This window comes from Physella acuta, unplaced genomic scaffold (assembly GCF_028476545.2).
Source record: "Physella acuta isolate Inbredline_101_S28 unplaced genomic scaffold, ASM2847654v3 ptg000148l, whole genome shotgun sequence".
NCBI lineage: Eukaryota > Metazoa > Mollusca > Gastropoda > Physidae > Physella > Physella acuta.
The window spans coordinates 372255-394215 of record NW_026731667.1 but is presented as its reverse complement, the minus strand read 5'-3'; the positions used below and the strand labels follow the sequence as shown (position 1 = coordinate 394215).

Sequence of the window (21961 nt, the reverse complement as noted above, 5' to 3'; positions counted from 1 at the left end):
ACGCCTAGCTTGGCTAGTGCTTCCTGAAAATGGTGACTGGTGAAGTTGCTGCCTTGATCTGTTTGAACAATTCTAGGTAATCCAAAGGTAGTGAAGAACCGGGTCATGGCTCTGACTACAGTCTTTGCCTTAATGTTCCGTAAGGGGAACGCCTCGGGAAAACGGGTACTTGAACACATAAAGGTAAGTAGGTACTCGTTGCCCGCCTTGGTTTTAGGCAAGGGACCTACACAGTCCATGACAATTTTAGAAAAGGGTTCTTCTAATACAGGAATCGGACTCAAAGGGGCCTTAGGAATTTTCTGGTTTGGCTTTCCGGCCAACTGACAGTTCGTGCAACTTTTGCAGTAACGCGACACATCATTTCTCATTTTGGGCCAAAAGAACAGTTCTTTGATCTTCGCCGTCGTTTTAGTGACTCCTGTGTGCGCTGACATTGGATGGTCATGTGCCAGCTTAAGTATTTCATGCCGATAAGGTGGAGGGACCCACAGCTGGTTTTTACCCAACCATGGTTCGGCTGGTGAGGCATTCACTGGTATAGAGCGACGAAAGAAGAGGCCGTTCTCGGAGAAATATTCCCCATCGTCAGATGAGAGAGATTTTTCGACCATTGCCTTGAGTTCCGCGTCGACTTGTTGAGCTTTAATGATGTCTTCCTGAGATATCCTCAGGGGTAAGCCCAGGCTTGTGTTCTCTGGAAGCATAGACTCCAGTTTGGGAGTCGAATTTCTTGACGATGATGGTAGGTGTGGTTCAGACGTTGTGTCAGCCAATTGTTTGGTCTGGCTTCTTGTCACCGCACATGCAGGATACAGTTCATTATCATTATCTGGAACTGTTGACAAAGGGTCTGAAACCGTACAGGGGTATACTTTGCTTCCCGCAAGGTCATTCCCTAGAAGTAGGTGTACTCCTGGGACTGGAATACTATCTATCACACCTAAAATGACCTCACCTTCGACGAGATGATGTTTCAGGGCAAACTTGTGTAGAGGGACGACAGTAGATTTTGTCCCCACTCCCTGGATAATGGAAATCCTTCCGGTGTTCGTCTCTGGTGTAATGTCCATTGAACTTTTCAAAAGAAGTGATTGTGACGCTCCTGTGTCTCTTAGGACGGTGATATTCCGCTGAGACAACGGATCACCTGGTTTGCTAATGATAGCTTCGGCAATGAAAGATGAAAAGTCAACTTTTCTCGATCCCTCGAGATCGGTAGACTCGGAAGAAACTGGATGGTGGCGTGAACAGTCAAAATGTGACTGCACATAATGTGTGGAGACTTGACTACCTTCTTGTGGACACTTAGGGTTAGAGTCCTTTAGAATTCTAGAGTTCATAGTTGAACTGGCTGCTTGAGGGGATAGAGCATAGTGCGCAGAAGTACGCACCACCTCTCTGTTATATTGACGACGTTTGTAACAGTCCTTGACAAGATGACCAGGTCTTTTGCAGAACTGGCATACTGCTCGACGATTGAGAGTTGATCTTGGTTTCTCTCTGGACTGTGATGCCTTCACGTGTTGGCCAACAGGAGGATTGCTGCCAAAAAGGGGAAGCACGGGGTTGAGGCGGTTTCCTGACACTGGTGGTTTCTTATGCACCAACATATATGTGTCAGCCGACTCAGCAGCCTTCTGGATGTCAGTTATCTTGTTATCCAGTATGTGAAGTCGTATGTCTTCAGGCAGGGACGTTAGGAATTCTTCCCTTAGGATAAGTGACCTGAGTTTCTCAAACTCAGAAACTTCCTCAGAGTGTAGCCACCTTGAGAATATTTTCTCCTTTTCAAAGAGAAATTCCACATATGATTGAGTGGGTAACTTGCGGAGTGCTCGGAATTTCATCCGATAGGCCTCGGGCGTCAGTTCGTAGGCCTTCAAAATGGCAGTCTTGACCAAACTATAGTTATTTTGAACGTCGTGAGAGAGTGCCTGGTATGTTTTTGCAGCTTTCCCAGTAAGGACCGTGCTCAATAAAGCAGTAATGGAAGTTTCGGGCCATTCACATGTCTTCGCTAAACTCTCAAATGAGTTAAAGAAAACGACCAAATGTGTTTCATCAAACTTAGGAACTAATTTCCCAAATTTGGCAATCACTTGCCCCACCGACAACTTTTTTGGATCTACCAGAGAAGTGACATCACTAACTTGACCAAATTCTAATTCCAACCTCCTCTTATCTAAAGCAATTTTAGCCTCTAATTCCTTTTCTTTTAAAGCCTTCTCTAAAGCAATTCTAGCTTCTAATTCTACCTTCTCTAGAGGTTTCTCCTCGCGGAGTAACACACCAACCAACAAACTTTCATCAAATACACCTTCATTAATAAAATGAACAACAATTTTATCTCTCAACACCTCTGACTTCTGCGTAACAGATTAATCCAATTTCAATTCCTTAACAACACTAATCAAAACTTTTCTACTCAACTTTTCTACCTCCTCAAAAGTGGGATTAGCCAAAAAAGATTCCATTTCACTAACTTTCAAAATCACAACAAGCCTAGATTCTCTAAATTAACACAGAGCGTTGGGCCGTGTACTTGACCTCTTATCGTGACACGTCTGGCTTTTGACCTAGATACCTCTAGCCTTGCGCGCGTTTCAATAACACGGCTTCACTGGATAGAAAAACAACTAAATCAAACTAAACTTAGTGTTTAACTGATATAACCAACAACTGGAACGACAGATTAAATCCCGGACGAGCCCCCACTTTGTAACGTTTACCTATCTACCAGCCAGATAGATGGTGAACGTCCCCGGATTCTTTTTTCGGGGTTATATGCAAATGACTTAAAGCCTAAATGAATGAACACTAACTCAACAACACACTAGGGCTCGATCTCGATGTCTAGGGAAAACTAGTGATACTATTGAAGTTAACAACTCATCCAATCTGCATACAACCTTTAATAAGCGAACACAGTTGTGGCAGAACACTAGGTTAAACGAGATAAAATATTTAATTTAGAAAATAACAAAACCCAACTTACAAAGCGTAAGAAAAAACACTATCACAGATTTCAACACTGTATAAAAATAGCCACAGGTCACACAACACGGCTATAGCTTCAAGAATCACTTGGCGACAAGTAATATTATACTAGAATACTAAAACAACTTACGAAAGCATAGCACACACAGGACTTAAGTTCTCTCACGTTCAAATGGTCAGAATCTATTGCCGGACAAAATGGACGGCCTGGTCTTAATAGACCGTTTGATCAAGGTAGACTGCCTCGTGTTGCGTGTGTGCGATCCAGTTAAAGACTTATGCAACAGGGGAGGTTATCCTCAACTCATGTAGCCATTGGTTGGGATGGTCATCTGATCAGAATTAATCAATCAGATCTTGATGGAAAATTTCTGGGTCCTAGTCACCCTTAATAAGACAGTGGAAAAACCCCGGTAGTTGCACCATCAATCCATATAAGGTATTATACAATGTCAAACTAAGAATGGAACATGACGAGACCTAAGTAGGTCACAGTTGGCTGTTTCAACTTTCAGACTGTTGTCTCAGAAACCTCACATAAAAATGGTTGGCTGTTTCAACTTTCAGACTGTTGTCCCAGAAATCTCACATAAAATGGTTGGCTGTTTCAACTTTCAGACTGTTGTCACAGAACCCTCACATAAAAATGGTTGGCTGTTTCAACTTTCAGGCTGTTGTCCCAGAAACCTCACATAAAAATGGTTGGCTGTTTCAACTTTCATACAGTTGTCACAGAAACCTCACATAAAATGGTTGGCTGTTTCAACTTTCAGACTGTTGTCCTAAAAAACCTCACATATAAATGGTTGGCTGTTTCAACTTTCAGACTGTTGTCACAGAACCCTCACATAAAAATGGTCGGCTGTTTCAACTTTCAGACTGTTATCACAGAACCCTCACATAAAAATGGTTGGCTGTTTCAACTTTCAGGCTGTTGTCCCAGAAACCTCACATAAAAATGGTTGGCTGTTTCAACTTTCAGACTGTTGTCCCAGAAACCTCAAATACAATGGTTGGCTGTTTTAACTTTCAGACTGTTGTCCTAAAAAAAACTCACATAAAAATGGTTGACTGTTTCAACTTTCAGACTGTTGTCCCAGAACCCTCACATAAAAATGGTTGGCTGTTTCAACTTTCAGACTGTTGTCCCAGAACTCTGACATAAAAATGGTTGGCTGTTTCAACTTTCAGGCTGTTGTCCCAGAAACCTCACATAAAAATGGTTGGCTGTTTCAACTTTCAGACTGTTGTCCCAGAAACCTCACATTGCTGGCAGAGAAAACGACATGGAGCTGGTTGAGCTGTTGAAGTCCAGATTTCGAAGTGCCGGTCTGGCCGTCCAGACCACGCCCTACGATGTTCTGTTGTCCTACCCAGACTTGCAGTCCCCCAACTCTGTTCGGCTGATCAACGCCAGCAACCACATCATCTACGACGCCAAAAGCGACGACAGCGACATATCGGCTCTTCGGGATGTCGTTCCGCCATTTCATGCTTACTCGCCTAGTAGCCTAGTGCAGGTTGGTGTAGGTTGGTGTTGGTTAGTGTATGTAGGTGTAGGTTGGTGCAGGTTGGTGTAGGTTGGTGTAGGTTGGTGTAGGTTGGTGTAGGTTGGTGCAGGTTGGTGTAGGTTGGTGTAGGTTGGTGCAGGTTGGTGTAGGTTGGTGTAGGTTGGTGTAGGTTGGTGCAGGTTGGTGTAGGTTGGTGTAGGTTGGTGCAGGTTGGTGTAGGTTGGTGTAGGTTGGTGTAGGTTGGTGTAGGTTGGTGTAGGTTGGTGTAGGTTGGTGTAGGTTGGTACTGGTTGTTAGGTCTATAGGTTGGTGTAAGTTGGTGTAGGTTGGTGTAGGCTTGTTTAGTTTGCTGTGGTGTAGATCGGTGGGGGTTTTGGTGTAGGCTGGTATAGGTTGGCCTAGGTTGGTATAGTATGTAGGTTTAGGTTGCTGTCTATCTGGTAATTTTAGATTTCCACTAGACTACCCGGTCATCCCTTGGATAACTGTGGGTTTCGGGGTCATCCATAAATGACATCACGTCTGTCACTTATCGTCACAAAAAAACCAGACCCCACATTCAAAAAGACGTTTTTTATCTTTTAAAAACACCGATTTCAGCTGAGCATAGGTCTAACCACACTATCCCTTCATATATGACGTCACAAAAACATGTTGTCTGAGACTTGGCGGGACACTTGGCAGGTGAAGTAGAGTTGAGTAGGTCACCTGTGACGTCATATATGAAGGGATAGTGTGGTTTTATTGTACTAAAAAAGTAAACAAATCATGTGACGTCACTATTTACTCAAAGTAAAGTCGGTTTTCTAAACTTTAAAAATAAATGTGGTTAATCTACCAATGAATAAATCAATTAATTTATTAAAGTCTTTAAATAAATTTGTGATTAACAGTCTGTCTGAAAACAAAAATTGTTCTCTACCTAATTACTATTCTACAGCTCTACACATAGTGCAGATTCTCTCCAGTAGCCAATCAGACAAACAAACAAATAAATATATTGAGTTTTAGTAGTATACAGATTACGGTATTCTAGCAATACAAACAGAAAGTAATATTTCAACGCCAAGGGTAGACAAAGGTACAGAATATAGTCCAAGTAAAGACAGAATAGTCAGAACCCAACGGGATCCGAACCTACCATTCCACACGACACCAAATCGCCTCGCCTTCCATGCATCAAGTCAGACGTAGAGTTGATTGGCAGAAGGGTAACATCGTGTTTCTCATCCCCAGGATAACATCGTGTTTGTTATCCCCAGGGTAACATCGTGTTTGTCATCCCCAGGGTAACATCGTGTTTGTCATCCCCAGGGTAACATCGTGTTTACCATCCCCAGGGTAACATCGTGTTTGTCATCCCCAGGGTAACATCGTGTTTTTCATCCCCAGGGTAACATCGTGTTTGTTGGGTACGGACGAGACGAAGATTACCAGGTCCTGAGGGAACACAATGTCACGGTGACCGGAAACCTTGTCTTGGTCAAGTATGGGAAAATTTTCAGAGGGGACAAGGTCAGTTCTAGTCAAATTACATGTGTTCCGTGTGTTAACTCCGGCTGGTAGTTACAAATATAGAACACACGAGAAGGTTTAGGGGAGCTTACTCCAGCTTTAATTTATTTTTTGAAGAAATGTTTGTAACATTGATAAATGTTTGTAACATTGATAAATGTTTGTAACATTGATAAATGTTTATAAATTTGATGAATGTTTGTAACATTGATAAATGTTTGTAACTTTGAATAATGTTTGTAGATTTGATGAATGTTTGTAACATTGATAAATGTTTGTAACATTGATGAATGTTTGTAACATTGATAAATGTTTGTAACATTGAATAATGTTTGTGGATTTGATGAATGTTTGTAACATTGATGAATGTTTGTAACATCAATGAATGTTTGTAAATTTGATGAATGATTGTAACATTGATGAATGTTTGTAACATTGATGAATGTTTGTAACATTGAATAATGTTTGTGGATTTGATGAATGTTTGTAAATTTGAGGAATGTAACATTGATGAATTTTGTAACGTTGATGAATATTTGTAACATTGATGAATGTTTGTAAATTTGATGAATGTTTGTAACATTGATAAATGTTTGTAAATTTGATGAATGTTTGTAACATTGATGAATGTTTGTAAATTTGATGAATGTTTGTAACATTGATGAATGTTTGTAGCATTGATGAATGTTTGTAGATTTGATGAATGTTTGTAACATTGATAAATGTTTGTAACATTGATAAATGTTTGTAACATTGAATAATGTTTGTGGATTTGATGAATGTTTGTAACATTGATAAATGTTTGTAGATTTGATAAATGTTTGTAACATCGATGAATGCTTGTAAATTTGGTGAATGATTGTAACATTGATCAATGTTTGTAACATTGATGAATGTTTTAACATTGAATAATGTTTGTGGATTTGATGAATGTTTGTAAATTTGATGAATGTTTGTAACACTGATGAGTGTTTGTAAATTTGATGAATGTTTGTAACATTGATGAATGTTTGTAAATTTAATGAATGATTGTAACATTGATGAATGTTTGTAACATTGATGAATGTTTGTAGATTTGATGAAAGTTTGTAATATTGATAAATGTTTTTAACATTCATGAATGTTTGTAACATTGATGAATGTTTATAGATTTGATGAATGTTTGTAACATTGATAAATGTTTGTAACATTGATGAACAGGTGGACATAGCCAACAAACATGGCGCTACTGGCGTCATCATGTTCTCTGACCCAGCCGACTACACGGGGATGAAGAGCGGTGACCCACGGGTCTACCCAGACACTTGGTGGCTGCCCCCCTCTGGCTCGCAGAGGGGGACCGTCTTCACGGGGGACGGGGATCCGCTGACCCCGGGCCATCCAGCAAACAGTAGGTATACAACGCCATCCAACAAACAGTAGGTATACAAGGCTATCCAACAAACAGTAGGTATACAAGGCCATCCAACAAACAGTAGGTATACAAGGCCATCCAACAAACCGTAGATATACAAGGCCATCCAACAAACAGCAGGTATACAAGACCATCCAACAAACAGTAGGTATACAATGCCATCCAACAAACAGTAGGTATACAAGGCCATCCAACAAACAGTAGGTATACACGGCCATCCAACAAACAGTAGGCATACATGGCCATCCAACAAAGATTAGGCATACAAGGCCATCCAACAAACTATACAAGGCCATCCAACAAACAGTAGGCATACAAGGCCATCCAACAAACTATACAAGGCCATCCAACAAACTATACAAGGCCATCCAACAAACAGCAGGTATAAAAGGCCATCCAACAAACTATACAAGGCCATCCAACAAACTATACAAGGCCATCCAACAAACTATACAAGGCCATCCAACAAACTATACAAGGTCATCCAACAAACTATACAAGGCCATCCAACAAACTATACAAGGCCATCCAACAAACAGTAGGTATACAAGGTCATCCAACAAACTATACAAGTCCATCCAACAAACTATACAAGTCCATCCAACAAATATTAGGTATACAAGTCCATCCAACAAATATTAGGTATACAAGGCCATCCAACAAACTATACAAGTCCATCCAACAAACTATACAAGGCCATCCAACAAATTATACAAGGCCATCCAACAAACTATACAAGGCCATCCAACAAACTATACAAGGCCATCCAACAAACTATACAAGTCCATCCAACAAACTATACAAGGCCATCCAACAAACTATACAAGGCCATCCAACAAACTATACAAGGCCATCCAACAAACTATACAAGGCCATCCAGCAAACATTAAATAAAGGATGCATGCCATCAAAGACTAGATAAAGTGCTAATTAAAGTTACAGTGAAGAACGAGATAAACCAAAAACTTTAGACCTTTAATATGTGTCCTTTAGTTCTTACCTTCCATTATTCTGAAACCTAAAACTTTAAACCCTTCATGTGTGTCCTTTAGTTCTTGCCTTCCGTTATTCTGAAACCTAAAACTTTAAACCCTTCATGCGTGTCCTTTAGTTCTTGCCTTCCGTTATTCTGAAACCTAAAACTTTAAACCCTTCATGCGTGTCCTTTAGTTCTTGCCTTCCGTAATTCTGAAACCTAAAACTTTAAACCCTTCATGTGTGTCCTTTAGTTCTTGCCTTCCGTTATTCTGAAACCTAAAACTTTAAACCCTTCATGTGTGTCCTTTAGTTCTTGCCTTCCGTTATTCTGAAACCTAAAACTTTAAACCCTTCATGTGTGTCCTTTAGTTCTTGCCTTCCATTATTCTGAAATCTAAAACTTTAAACCCTTCATGCGTGTCCTTTAGATCTCGCTTATCGTTATCCTCAAGACAAAGTCAAACCTCCACTGCCCAAAATTCCATCTCATCCCATCGGCTATGGGGCTGCCATTCACATAATCAAGTAAGATTTTAGAGCATTTATAAGTGGCAGGTATGTGTGGGATAGTGGCGGGTATGTGTGGGATATTGGCAGGTATTGTGTGTGGGATAGTGGCAGGTATGTGTGGGATAGAGGCAGATATTGTGTGTGGTATAGTGTCAGGTATGTGTGGGATAGTGGCAGGTATGTGTGGGATAGTGGCAGGTATGTGTGGTATAGTGGTAGGTATGTGTGGGATAGTGGCAGGTATGTGTGGGATAGTGGCAGGTATGTGTGGGATAGTGGCAGGTATGTGTGGGATAGTGGCAGGTATGTGTGGGATAGTGGCAGGTATGTGTGAGATAGTTGCAGGTATGTGTGGGATAGTGGCAGGTATGTGGGGGATAGTGGCAGACTATCAAGTTTGTGTTCGTGTGGTTGTTCTATTCTCAATTGATTTTGATTCACCTCCCCTACCCCAGGTCCATGTCGGGACCCCGCGCACCATCTAGTTGGCAGGGTGGTCTGAACGTGACCTACCACTTAGGACCTACCTTCATACACTCAGGCTGGTAAGTTCATCAAGTCCAGTACTGTTTTTCTACAGATGGAGAAAGTCCATGTCTCACAATAATAATAAAAAAAAAATATTTAAAGCTCTTTATTTATTGTCACAGGAAAATTGATTCAAATTATTTATTGTCGCAGGAAAATTGAGTCAAATTATTTATTATCCCAGGAAAATTGATTCAAATTATTTATTATCCCAGGAAAATTGAGTCAAATTATTTATTGTCGCAGGAAAATTGATTTTAATTATTTATTATCCCAGGAAAATTGAGTTGAATGTCACATCCAAAAACGAGAGAGCTAAAGCTGACAATGTGTTTGGTATCATCAGAGGATTCGTCGAGCCAGGTGAGTTTATACTGACATCCAAGTGAGTTTATACTGACATCCAGGTGAGTTTATACTGATATCCAGGTGAGTTTATACTGACATCCAGGTGAGTTTATACTGACATCCAGGTGAGTTTATACTGACATCCAGGTGAGTTTATACTGACATCCAGGTAAATTTATACTGACATCCAGGTGAGTTTATACTGACATCCAGGTGAGTTTATACTGACATCCAGGTGAGTTTATACTGACATCCAGGTGAGTTTATACTGACATCCAGGTGAGTTTATACTGACAGCCAGGTGAGTTTACACTGACATCTAGGTGAGTTTACACTGACATCCAGGTGAGTTTATACTGACATCCAGGTGAGTTTATACTGACATCCAGGTGAGTTTATACTGACATCCAGGTGAGTTTATACTGACATCCAGGTAAATTTATACTGACATCCAGGTGAGTTTATATTGACAACCAGGTGAGTTTATACTGACATCCAGGTGAGTTTATACTGACATCCAGGTGAGTTTGTACTGACATCCAGGTGAGTTTATATTGACATCCAGGTGAGTTTATATTGACATCCAGGTGAGTTTATATTGACATCCAGGTGAGTTTATACTGACATCCAGGTGAGTTTATACTGACATGCAGGTCAGTTTATACTGACGTCCAGGTGAGTTTATACTGACAGCCATATATAGCATGTTTTAAAACTGGTATAGTGGTCAAGTAGTGACCATCTGATTTGTTTACAGATCGCTACGTTCTCATTGGTAACCATCGTGACGCCTGGATCTATGGGGCCATTGACCCCTCCAGTGGTACAGCCGTTATGTTGGAGGTGGCCAGGGTCATGGGAGCGCTCGTACAGTCAGGTAAACAGGTGTTTGGTACAGTCAGGTAAACAGGTGTTTGGTACAGTCAGGTAAACAGGTGTTTGGTACAGTCAGGTAAACAGGTGTTTGGTACAGTCAGGTAAACAGAAGTTTGGTACAGTCAGGTAAACAGGTGTTTGGTACAGTCAGGTAAAGAGTTGCTGGTACAGCCAGGTAAAAAGGTGTTTGGTACAGTTAGGTAAACAGGTATTGGTACAGTTAGGTAAAAAATGTGTTTGGTAAGGTGAAGTAAATATATATATATATATATATATATATATATATATATATACAGAGAGAGAGAGAGAGAGAGAGAGAGAGAGAGAGAGATGTAGACGTAGATGTAGATGTAGATGTAGAGATTATATATATATATATATATATATATATATATATATATATATATATATATATATATATATATATATATATATATATATATATATATATGACAGTATGTGGTTTTGTATATTTCTGGATGTGTAGGTTTGTTCTTCATGTATTACTACACCCTTCATCCAATCGCCATGAATCTTTTTGGAGTTGGTGAGAATAACCCCGTTAGGGTTTCTGCTGGGAAGAGATTAATTTTGAACCCTGGATAAAATGAAGAATAATGTGGAAAATATTATTGAATTTTGAATGAATATTCAGAGGAATTAACAAGGCTTAGATTATTTTGAAAAAAATATTAACTTGGTTGTTTCCCTTTGGGCCTTCCCTTCTAAAATAATGATCAGTATTACCTGGGTAATAAATCTTGAGTTTCGACAAAATGAAGTTAACATGTCTTCAGATAGCCATTGGTAATCTATTTATGAATTTAAAAAATTAAAGGATTTCCGTTAGTCTATCCATTTGTCTTTTATGCATTATTATTCATCATTCAGCTTAAGAGAAGTAGTTGAAATATTCCTTGTGAACAAATAAAGTTAAATTTCTAAGGGGCGGCGCCCCAGTAGTGTGCAATTTGGCGCCCTGGCAAAGTGTGATAAAGCGCCCCGGGCTCACTAGTGATCGCCTACGTTCGGTTTAAAGGATCTTCCTGCGTATAGAACAATCCCACACACCCATAAATTCACAAACCCATATACTTTCATTGATAAATCTATATGAATATACATATTTTGTTTGTGTATGTGTGTCTGTGTTTCTATGTGTAGCTGTAATGTTAAACAAAGCGGTGAACATATTTAACAGTTCTTGATACTGTTTTTGTTATTGATGTTGTAATTAATGTTGTAGTTGATGTTGTTATTGATGTTGTATTCATCCCTCAGGCCAGTGGAGACCACGACGATCTATTGTGTTTTGTTCCTGGGGAGCTGAGGAGTTCGGACTGATTGGCTCAACAGAATGGGTAGAGGTCAGTTTAGGTTAGGGGTCACTTTGGGTTGGGGCCAATTTGGGTTTGTTGGTCAGTTTAGATCTGTTGGTCAGATTGGATTAGTTGGTCAGTTTTGGTTAGGTGGTCAGTTTTGGTTAGTTAGTCAGTTTAGGTTAGGTGATCAGTTTTAGTTAAGTGGTCAGTATGGATTAGTTGGTCAGTTTGGGTTTATGGGTTAGTTTTGGTTAGGTGGTCAGTTAGCGTTTTGTGGGTAAGTTTGTTTAATTTATAGTTTTTACTTAGTGGGTTCGTATCACTACGTATTTGAATTTGAAATTATTTAAAATACAACATTATGTACACACCAACTTTCAACATACTCAAAATAAAAAACAATCAACATACATACATACAAATATGTGGCCATATTATGTAGCATGTTTTAGTATGAAAGTGTATGGCTTGATCTCATTTTCTGTCAACTTTTTCCTGATTTAAGCAATACGTGGCTACACTGAGAGAGAGGGCGGTGGCTTATGTAAACATTGACATCGCTGTGGATGGTAGGTCCTTTGTCTCTTTATGGTGGTGGATGGTGTGGTTTAGGATGGTAGATGTGGCTAGGGTGGTGGATGGTGTGGTTTAGGATGGTGGATATGGCTAGAGTGGTGGGTGTGGTTTAGGATGGTGGATGTGGCTAGGATGGTGGATGTGGCTAGGGTGATAGATGTGGTTAGGGTGGTGGATGTGGTTACGGTGATGGATGGTGTGGTTAAGAATGGTGGATGTGGCTAGGGTGGTGGATGTGGCTCGTGTGATTGATGTGGTTAGGGTGGTGGATGTGGTTACGGTGATGAAATGGTGTGGTTTAGGATGGTGGATGTGGTTAGGGTGATGGATGTGGTTAGGATGGTGGATGTGGTTAGGGTGGTGGATGTGGCTAGGGTGATGGATGTCGTTAGGGTGGTGGATGTGGTTAGGATGGTGGATGTGGTTAGGGTGGTGGATGTGGTTAGGGTGGTGGATGTGGTTAGGGTGGTGGATGTGGTTAGGGTGGTGGATGTGGTTAGGATGATGGATGTGGTTAGGGTGGTGGATGTGGCTAGGATGGTGGATGTGGTTAGGGTTGTGGATGGTGTGGTTTGGATGGTGGATGTGGTTAGGGTGGTGGATGTGGTTAGGGTGGTGGATGTGGTGGATGTGGTTAGGGTGGTGGCTGTGGTTAGGGTGGTGGATGTGGCTAGGATGGTGGATGTGGTTAGGGTGGTGGATGTGGTTAGGGTGGTGGATGTGGTTAGGGTGGTGGCTGTGGTTAGGGTGGTGGATGTTGCTAGGATGGTGGATGTGGTTAGGGTGGTGGATGTGGTTAGGGTGATGGATGTGGTTAGGGTGGTGGATGGTGTGGTTTAGGATGCTGGATGTGGTTAGGGTGGTGGCTGTGGTTAGGATGGTGGATGTGGTTAGGGTGGTGGATGTGGTTAGGGTGGTGGGTGTGGCTAGGGTGGTGGATGTGGCTAGGGTGGTGGATGGTGTGGTTTAGGATGCTGGATGTGGTTAGGGTGGTGGATGTGGCTAGGGTTGTGGATGTGGTTAGGGTGATGGATGGTGTGGTTTAGGATGGTGGATGTGGCTAGGATGGTGGATGTGGCTAGGGTGATAGATGTGGTTAGGGTGGTGGATGGTATGGTTTAGGATGGTGGATGTGGCTAGGATGGTGGATGTGGCTAGGATGGTGGATGTGGCTAGGATGGTGGATGTGGCTAGGATGTTGGATGTGGCTAGGGTGATGGATGTGGTTAGGGTGGTGGATGTGGTTAGGGTGGTGGATGTGGCTAGGATGGTGGATGTGGCTAGGATGTTGGATGTGGCTAGGGTGATGGATGTGGTTAGGGTGATGGATGGTGTGGTTTAGGATGGTGGATGTGGTTAGGGTGGTGGATGTGGTTAGGGTGGTGGATGTGGTTAGGGTGGTGGCTGTGGTTAGGGTGGTGGATGTGGCTAGGATGGTGGATGTGGTTAGGGTGGTGGATGTGGTTAGGGTGGTGGATGTGGTTAGGGTGGTGGCTGTGGTTAGGGTGGTGGATGTTGCTAGGATGGTGGATGTGGTTAGGGTGGTGGATGTGGTTAGGATGGTGGATGTGGCTAGGATGGTGGATGTGGCTAGGGTGGTGGATGGTGTGGTTTAGGATGCTGGATGTGGTTAGGGTGGTGGCTGTGGTTAGGATGGTGGATGTGGTTAGGGTGGTGGATGTGGTTAGGGTGGTGGATGTGGTTAGGGTGGTGGGTGTGGCTAGGGTGGTGGATGGTGTGGTTTAGGATGGTGGATGTGGCTAGGATGGTGGATGTGGCTAGGGTGATAGATGTGGTTAGGGTGGTGGATGGTATGGTTTAGGATGGTGGATGTGGCTAGGATGGTGGATGTGGCTAGGGTGATGGATGTGGTTAGGGTGGTGGATGTGGTTAGGGTGGTGGATGTGGCTAGGATGGTGGATGTGGCTAGGATGGTGGATGTGGCTAGGATGTTGGATGTGGCTAGGGTGATGGATGTGGTTAGGGTGGTGGATGTGGTTAGGGTGGTGGATGTGGCTAGGATGGTGGATGTGGCTAAGATGTTGGATGTGGCTAGGGTGATGGATGTGGTTAGGGTGATGGATGGTGTGGTTTAGGATGGTGGATGTGGTTAGGGTAATGGATGGTGTGGTTTGGATGGTGGATGTGGCTAGGGTGGTGGATGGTGTGGTTAGGGTGGTGGATGTGGTTAGGATGGTGGATGTGGTTAGGGTGGTGGATGTGGCTAGGGTGATGGATGTGGTTAGGGTGGTGGATGGTGTGGTTAGGGTGGTGGATGTGGTTAGGGTGGTGGATGGTGTGGTTAGGGTGGTGGATGTGGTTAGGGTGGTGGATGTGGTTAGGGTGGTGGATGTGGTTAGGGTGATGGATGTGGTTAGGGTGGTGGATGGTGTGGTTTGGATGGTGGATGTGGTTAGGGTGGTGGATGTGGTTAGGGTGGTGGATGTGGTTAGGGTGGTGGATGTGGCTAGGGTGGTGGATGGTGTGGTTTAGGATGGTGGATGTGGCTAGGATGGTGGATGTGGCTAGGGTGATAGATGTGGTTAGGGTGGTGGATGGTATGGTTTAGGATGGTGGATGTGGCTAGGATGGTGGATGTGGCTAGGGTGATGGATGTGGTTAGGGTGGTGGATGTGGTTAGGGTGGTGGATGTGGCTAGGATGGTGGATGTGGCTAGGATGGTGGATGTGACTAGGGTGATGGATGTGGTTAGGGTGGTGGATGTGGTTAGGGTGATGGATGGTGTGGTTTAGGATGGTGGATGTGGCTAGGGTGATGGATGTGGTTAGGGTGGTGGATGTGGCTAGGGTGGTGGATGTGGTTAGGGTGATGGATGGTGTGGTTTAGGATGGTGGATGTGGCTAGGATGTTGGATGTGGCTAGGGTGGTGGATGGTGTGGTTTGGATGGTGGATGTGGTTAGTGTGGTGGATGTGGTTAGGGTGGTGGATGTGGCTAGGGTGGTGGATGTGGTTAGGGTTGTGGATGTGGTTAGGGTGGTAAATGTGGTTAGGGTGGTGGATGTGGTTAGGGTGGTGGATGGTGTGGTTTAGGATGGTGGATGTGGCTAGGATGGTGGATGTGGCTAGGGTGATAGATGTGGTTAGGGTGGTGGATGGTATGGTTTAGGATGGTGGATGTGGCTAGGATGGTGGATGTGGCTAGGATGGTGGATGTGGCTAGGGTGATGGATGTGGTTAGGGTGGTGGATGTGGTTAGGGTGGTGGATGTGGCTAGGATGGTGGATGTGGCTAGGATGGTGGATGTGGCTAGGGTGATGGATGTGGTAAGGGTGGTGGATATGGTTATGGTGGTGGATGTGGTTAGGGTTGTGGATGTGGTTAGGGTGATGGATGGTGTGGTTTAGGATGGTGGATGTGGTTAGGGTGATGGATGTGGTTAGGGTGGTGGATGTGGCTAGGGTGGTGGATGTGGTTAGGGTGATGGATGGTGTGGTTTAGGATGGTGGATGTGGTTAGGGTGGTGGATGTGGTTAGGGTGGTGGATGTGGCTAGGGTGGTGGATGTGGTTAGGGTTGTGGATGTGGTTAGGGTGGTAAATGTGGTTAGGGTGGTGGATGTGGTTAGGGTGGTGGATGATGTGGTTTAGGATGGTGGATGTGGCTAGGATGGTGGATGTGGCTAGGGTGATAGATGTGGCAAGGGTGGTGGATGGTGTGGTTTGGATGGTGGATGTGGTTAGGGTCCTGGATGTGGTTAGGGTGGTGGATGTGGCAAGGGTGGTGGATGTGGCTAGGATGGTGGATGTGGCTAGGGTGATGGATTGTGTGGTTTAGGGTGGTGGATGTGGCTAGGATGGTGGATGTGGCTAGGGTGATGGATGTGGTTAGGGTGGTGGATGTGGTTAGGCTGGTGGATGGTATGGTTTAGGATGGTGGATGTGGCTAGGGTGGTGGATGTGGCTAGGGTGATGGATGTGGTTTAGGATGGTGGATGTGGTTAGGGTGGTGGATGTGGTTAGGGTTGTGGATGTGGTTAGGATGGTGGATGTGGTTAGGGTGGTGGATGTGGCTAGGGTGGTGGATGTGGTTAGGGTGGTGGATGTGGCTAGGGTGGTGGATGTGGTTAGGGTGGTGGATGTGGCTAGGATGGTGGATGTGGTTAGGGTGGTGGATGTGGTTAGGATGGTGGATGTGGTTAGGGTGGTGGATGTGGCTAGGGTGGTGGCTGTGGTTAGGGTTGTGGATGTGGTTAGGGTGATGGATGTGGTTAGGGTGGTGGATGTGGTTAGGGTGGTGGGTGTGGCTAGGGTGGTGGATGTGGCTATGATGGTGGATGTGGCTAGGGTGGTGGATGGTGTGGTTTAGGATGCTGGATGTGGTTAGGGTGGTGGATGTGGCTAGGGTTGTGGATGTGGTTAGGGTGATGGATGGTGTGGTTTAGGATGGTGGATGTGGCTAGGATGGTGGATGTGGCTAGGGTGATAGATGTGGTTAGGGTGGTGGATGGTATGGTTTAGGATGGTGGATGTGGCTAGGATGGTGGATGTGGCTAGGGTGATGGATGTGGTTAGGGTGGTGGATGTGGTTAGGGTGGTGGATGTGGCTAGGATGGTGGATGTGGCTAGGATGGTGGATGTGGCTAGGGTGATGGATGTGGTTAGGGTTGTGGATGTGGTTAGGGTGATGGATGGTGTGGTTTAGGATGGTGGATGTGGTTAGGGTGATGGATGTGGTTAGGGTGGTGGATGTGGCTAGTGTGGTGGATGTGGTTAGGGTGATGGATGTGGTTAGGGTGGTGGATGTGGTTAGGGTGGTGGATGGTGTGGTTTAGGATGGTGGATGTGGCTAGGGTGGTGGATGTGGTTAGGGTGGTGGATGTGGTTAGGGTGGTGGATGTGGCTAGGATGGTGGATGTGGCTAGGATGGTGGATGTGGCTAGGGTGATGGATGTGGTTAGGGTGGTGGATGTGGTTAGGGTGGTGGATGTGGCTAGGGTGGTGGATGTGGATAGGATGGTGGATGTGGCTAGGGTGATGGATGTGGTTAGGGTGGTGGATGGTGTGGTTTGGATGGTGGATGTGGTTAGGGTGGTGGATGTGGTTAGGGTGGTGGATGTGGCTAGGGTGGTGGCTGTGGTTAGGGTTGTGGATGTGGTTAGGGTGATGGATGTGGTTAGGGTGGTGGATGTGGTTAGGGTGATGGATGGTGTGGTTTAGGATGCTGGATGTGGTTAGGGTGGTGGATGTGGCTAGGGTTGTGGATGTGGTTAGGGTGATGGATGGTGTGGTTTAGGATGGTGGATGTGGCTAGGATGGTGGATGTGGCTAGGGTGATAGATGTGGTTAGGGTGGTGGATGGTATGGTTTAGGATGGTGGATGTGGCTAGGATGGTGGATGTGGCTAGGGTGATGGATGTGGTTAGGGTGGTGGATGTGGCTAGGGTGGTGGATGTGGTTAGGGTGGTGGATGGTGTGGTTTAGGATGGTGGATGTGGCTAGGGTGGTGGATGTGGCTAGGGTGGTAGCTGTGGTTAGGGTGATGGATGGTGTGGTTTAGGATGGTGGATGTGGCTAGGGTGGTGGATGTGGCTAGGATGGTGGATGTGGTTAGGGTGGTGGATGTGGCTAGGGTTTTGGATGTGGTTAGGGTGATGGATGTGGTTAAGGTGGTGGATGTTGTTAGGGTGATGGATGGTGTGGTTTAGGATGGTGGATGTGGTTAGGGTGGTGGATGTGGCTAGGGTGGTGGATGTGGTTAGGGTGATGGATGGTGTGGTTTAGGATGGTGGATGTGGCTAGGGTGGTGGATGTGGCTAGGATGGTGGATGTGGTTAGGGTGGTGGATGTGGCTAGGGTGGTGGATGTGGTTAGGGTGATGGATGTGGTTAAGGTGGTGGATGTGGTTAGGGTGATGGATGGTGTGGTTTAGGATGGTGGATGTGGCTAGGATGTTGGATGTGGCTAGGGTGGTGGATGGTGTGGTTTGGATGGTGGATGTGGTTAGGGTCGTGGATGTGGTTAGGGTGGTGAATGTGGCAAGGGTGGTGGATGTGGCTAGGATGGTGGATGTGGTTAGGGTGGTGGATGTGGTTAGGGTTGTGGATGTGGTTAGGGTGATGGATGTGGTTAGGGTGGTGGATGTGGTTAGGGTGATGGATGGTGTGGTTTAGGATGGTGGAAGTGGCTAGGGTGGTGGATGTGGCTAGGGTGATGGATGTGGTTTAGGATGGTGGATGTGGTTAGGGTGGTGGATGTGGTTAGGGTTGTGGATGTGGTTAGGATGGTGGATGTGGTTAGGGTGGTGGATGTGGCTAGGGTGGTGGATGTGGTTAGGGTGGTGGATGTGGCTAGGGTGGTGTATGTGGTTAGGGTGGTGGATGTGGCTAGGATGGTGGATGTGGTTAGGGTGGTGGATGTGGTTAGGGTGATGGATGTGGTTAGGGTGGTGGATGTGGTTAGGGTGGTGGGTGTGGCTAGGGTGGTGGATGTGGTTAGGGTGGTGGATGTGGCTAGGGTGGTGGATGTGGTTATGGTGGTGGATGTGGCTAGGATGGTGGATGTGGTTAGGGTGGTGGATGTGGTTAGGGTGATGGATGTGGTTAGGGTGGTGGATGTGGTTAGGGTGGTGGGTGTGGCTAGGGTGGTGGATGTGGTTAGGGTGGTGGATGTGGCTAGGATGGTGGATGTGGCTAGGGTGGTGGATGGTGTGGTTTAGGATGCTGGATGTGGTTAGGGTGGTGGATGTGGCTAGGGTTGTGGATGTGGTTAGGGTGATGGATGGTGTGGTTTAGGATGGTGGATGTGGCTAGGATGGTGGATGTGGCTAGGGTGATAGATGTGGTTAGGGTGGTGGATGGTATGGTTTAGGATGGTGGATGTGGCTAGGATGGTGGATGTGGCTAGGGTGATGGATGTGGTTAGGGTGGTGGATGTGGTTAGGGTGGTGGATGTGGCTAGGATGGTGGATGTGGCTAGGGTGATGGATGTGGCTAGGATGGTGGATGTGGTTAGGGTGGTGGATGGTATGGTTTAGGATGGTGGATGTGGCTAGGGTGATGGATGTGGTTAGGGTGATGGATGTGGTTAGGGTGGTGGATGTGGTTAGGGTGGTGGATGTGGCTAGGATGGTGGATGTGGCTAGGATGGTGGATGTGGCTAGGGTGATGGACGTGGTTAGGGTGGTGGATATGGTTATGGTGGTGGATGTGGTTAGGGTTGTGGATGTGGTTAGGGTGATGGATGGTGTGGTTTAGGATGGTGGATGTGGTTAGGGTGATGGATGTGGTTAGGGTGGTGGATGTGGCTAGGGTGGTGGATGTGGTTAGGGTGGTGGATGTGGCTAGGGTGGTAGCTGTGGTTAGGGTGGTGGATGTGTTTAGGGTGGTGGATGTGGTTAGGGTGGTGGATGTGGTTAGGGTGGTGGATGGTGTGGTTTAGGATGGTGGATGTGGCTAGGGTGGTGGATGTGGTTAGGGTGGTGGATGTGGTTAGGGTGGTGGATGTGGCTAGGATGGTGGATGTGGCTAGGATGGTGGATGTGGCTAGGGTGATGGATGTGGTTAGGGTGGTGGATGTGGTTAGGGTGGTGGATGTGGCTAGGATGGTGGATGTGGCTAGGATGATGGATGTGGCTAGGGTAATGGATGTGGTTAGGGTGGTGGATGGTGTGGTTTGGATGGTGGATGTTGTTAGGGTGGTGGATGTGGTTAGGGTGGTGGATGTGGCTAGGGTGGTTGCTGTGGTTAGGGTTGTGGATGTGGTTAGGGTGATGGATGTGGTTAGGGTGGTGGATGTGGTTAGGGTGATGGATGGTGTGGTTTAGGATGGTGGATGTGGCTAGGATGGTGGATGTGGCTAGGGTGATAGATGTGGTAAGGGTGGTGGATGGTATGGTTTAGGATGGTGGATGTGGCTAGGATGGTGGATGTGGCTAGGGTGATGGATGTGGTTAGGGTGGTGGATGTGGTTAGGGTGGTGGATGTGGCTAGGATGGTGGATGTGGTTAGGGTGGTGGATGTGGCTAGGATGGTGGATGTGGCTAGGGTGATGGATGTGGTTAGGGTGGTGGATATGGTTATGGTGGTGGATGTGGTTAGGGTTGTGGATGTGGTTAGGGTGATGGATGGTGTGGTTTAGGATGGTGGATGTGGTTAGGGTGATGGAATTGGTTAGGGTGGTGGATGTGGCTAGGGTGGTGGATGTGGTTAGGGTGGTGGATGTGGTTAGGGTGGTGGATGTGGTTAGGATGGTGGATGTGGTTAGGGTGATGGATGGTGTGGTTTAGGATGGTGGATGTGGCTAGGGTGGTGGATGTGGCTAGGGTGATGGATGTGGTTAGGGTGGTGGATGTGGCTAGGGTGGTAGCTGTGGTTAGGGTGGTGGATGTGGCTAGGGTGATGGATGTGGTTAGGGTGGTGGATGTGGCTAGGATGGTGGATGTGGTTAGGGTTGTGGATGTGGTTAGGGTGATGGATGTGGTTAGGGTGGTGGATGTGGTTAGGGTGATGGATGGTGTGGTTTAGGATGGTGGATGTGGCTAGGATGGTGGATGTGGCTAGGGTGGTGGATGGTGTGGTTTGGATGGTGGATGTGGATAGGGTCGTGGATGTGGTTAGGGTGGTGGATGTGGTTAGGGTGGTGGATGTGGCAAGGGTGGAGGATGTGGCTAGGATGGTGGATGTGGCTAGGGTGGAGGATGTGGCAAGGGTGGAGGATGTGGCTAGGATGGTGGATGTGGTTAGGGTGGTGGATGTGGCAAGGGTGGAGGATGTGGCTAGGATGGTGGATGTGGCTAGGATGGTGGATGTGGCTAGGGTGGTGGATGTGGCTAGGGTGATGGATGTGGTTTAGGATGGTAGATGTGGTTAGGGTGGTGGATGTGGTTAGGGTGGTGGATGTGGTTAGGGTGGTGGATGTGGTTTAGGATGGTGGATGTGGTTAGGGTGATGGATGTGGCTAGGGGCTATGGATGTGGTTAGGGTTGTGGATGTGGTTAGGGTGATGGATGTGGTTAGGGTGGTGGATGTGGTTAGGGTGATGGATGGTGTGGCTTAGGATGGTGGATGTGGCTAGGATGGTGGATGTGGCTAGGGTGGTGGCTGTGGTTAGGGTTGTGGATGTGGTTAGGGTGATGGATGTGGTTAGGGTGGTGGATGTGGTTAGGGTGATGGATGGTGTGGTTAGGGTGGTGGATGTGTCTAGGGTGGTGGATGTGGTTAGGGTGGTGGATGTGGTTAGGGTGATGGATGGTGTGGTTTAGGATGGTGGATGTGGCTAGGATGGTGGATGTGGCTAGGGTGATGGATGTTGTTATGGTGGTGGATGTGGTTAGGGTGGTGGATGTGGCTAGGGTGATGCATTAGGCGAGGGTGGTGGATGTGGTTAGGGTGTTGGATGGTGTGGTTTAGGATGGTGGATGTGGAT

General features: G+C 45.9%; 1 protein-coding gene across 8 annotated transcripts in view; it reads left to right on the top strand.

Annotated features, from left to right (window-relative positions):
• LOC131935520 (putative N-acetylated-alpha-linked acidic dipeptidase) overlaps window positions 1–21961 on the top strand; it is a 40513-nt gene that overhangs the window by 4730 nt on the left and 13822 nt on the right. For all 8 annotated transcript variants that reach the window (XM_059291941.1, XM_059291947.1, XM_059291949.1 and 5 more), the window contains exons 3-11: window positions 4244–4520; window positions 5904–6026; window positions 7227–7416; window positions 8847–8943; window positions 9384–9473; window positions 9734–9819; window positions 10562–10681; window positions 11962–12047; window positions 12508–12571. In XM_059291941.1, the coding sequence (XP_059147924.1) occupies window positions 4244–4520; window positions 5904–6026; window positions 7227–7416; window positions 8847–8943; window positions 9384–9473; window positions 9734–9819; window positions 10562–10681; window positions 11962–12047; window positions 12508–12571 (1133 nt within the window). The remainder of the gene's footprint in view (window positions 1–4243; window positions 4521–5903; window positions 6027–7226; window positions 7417–8846; window positions 8944–9383; window positions 9474–9733; window positions 9820–10561; window positions 10682–11961; window positions 12048–12507; window positions 12572–21961) is intronic.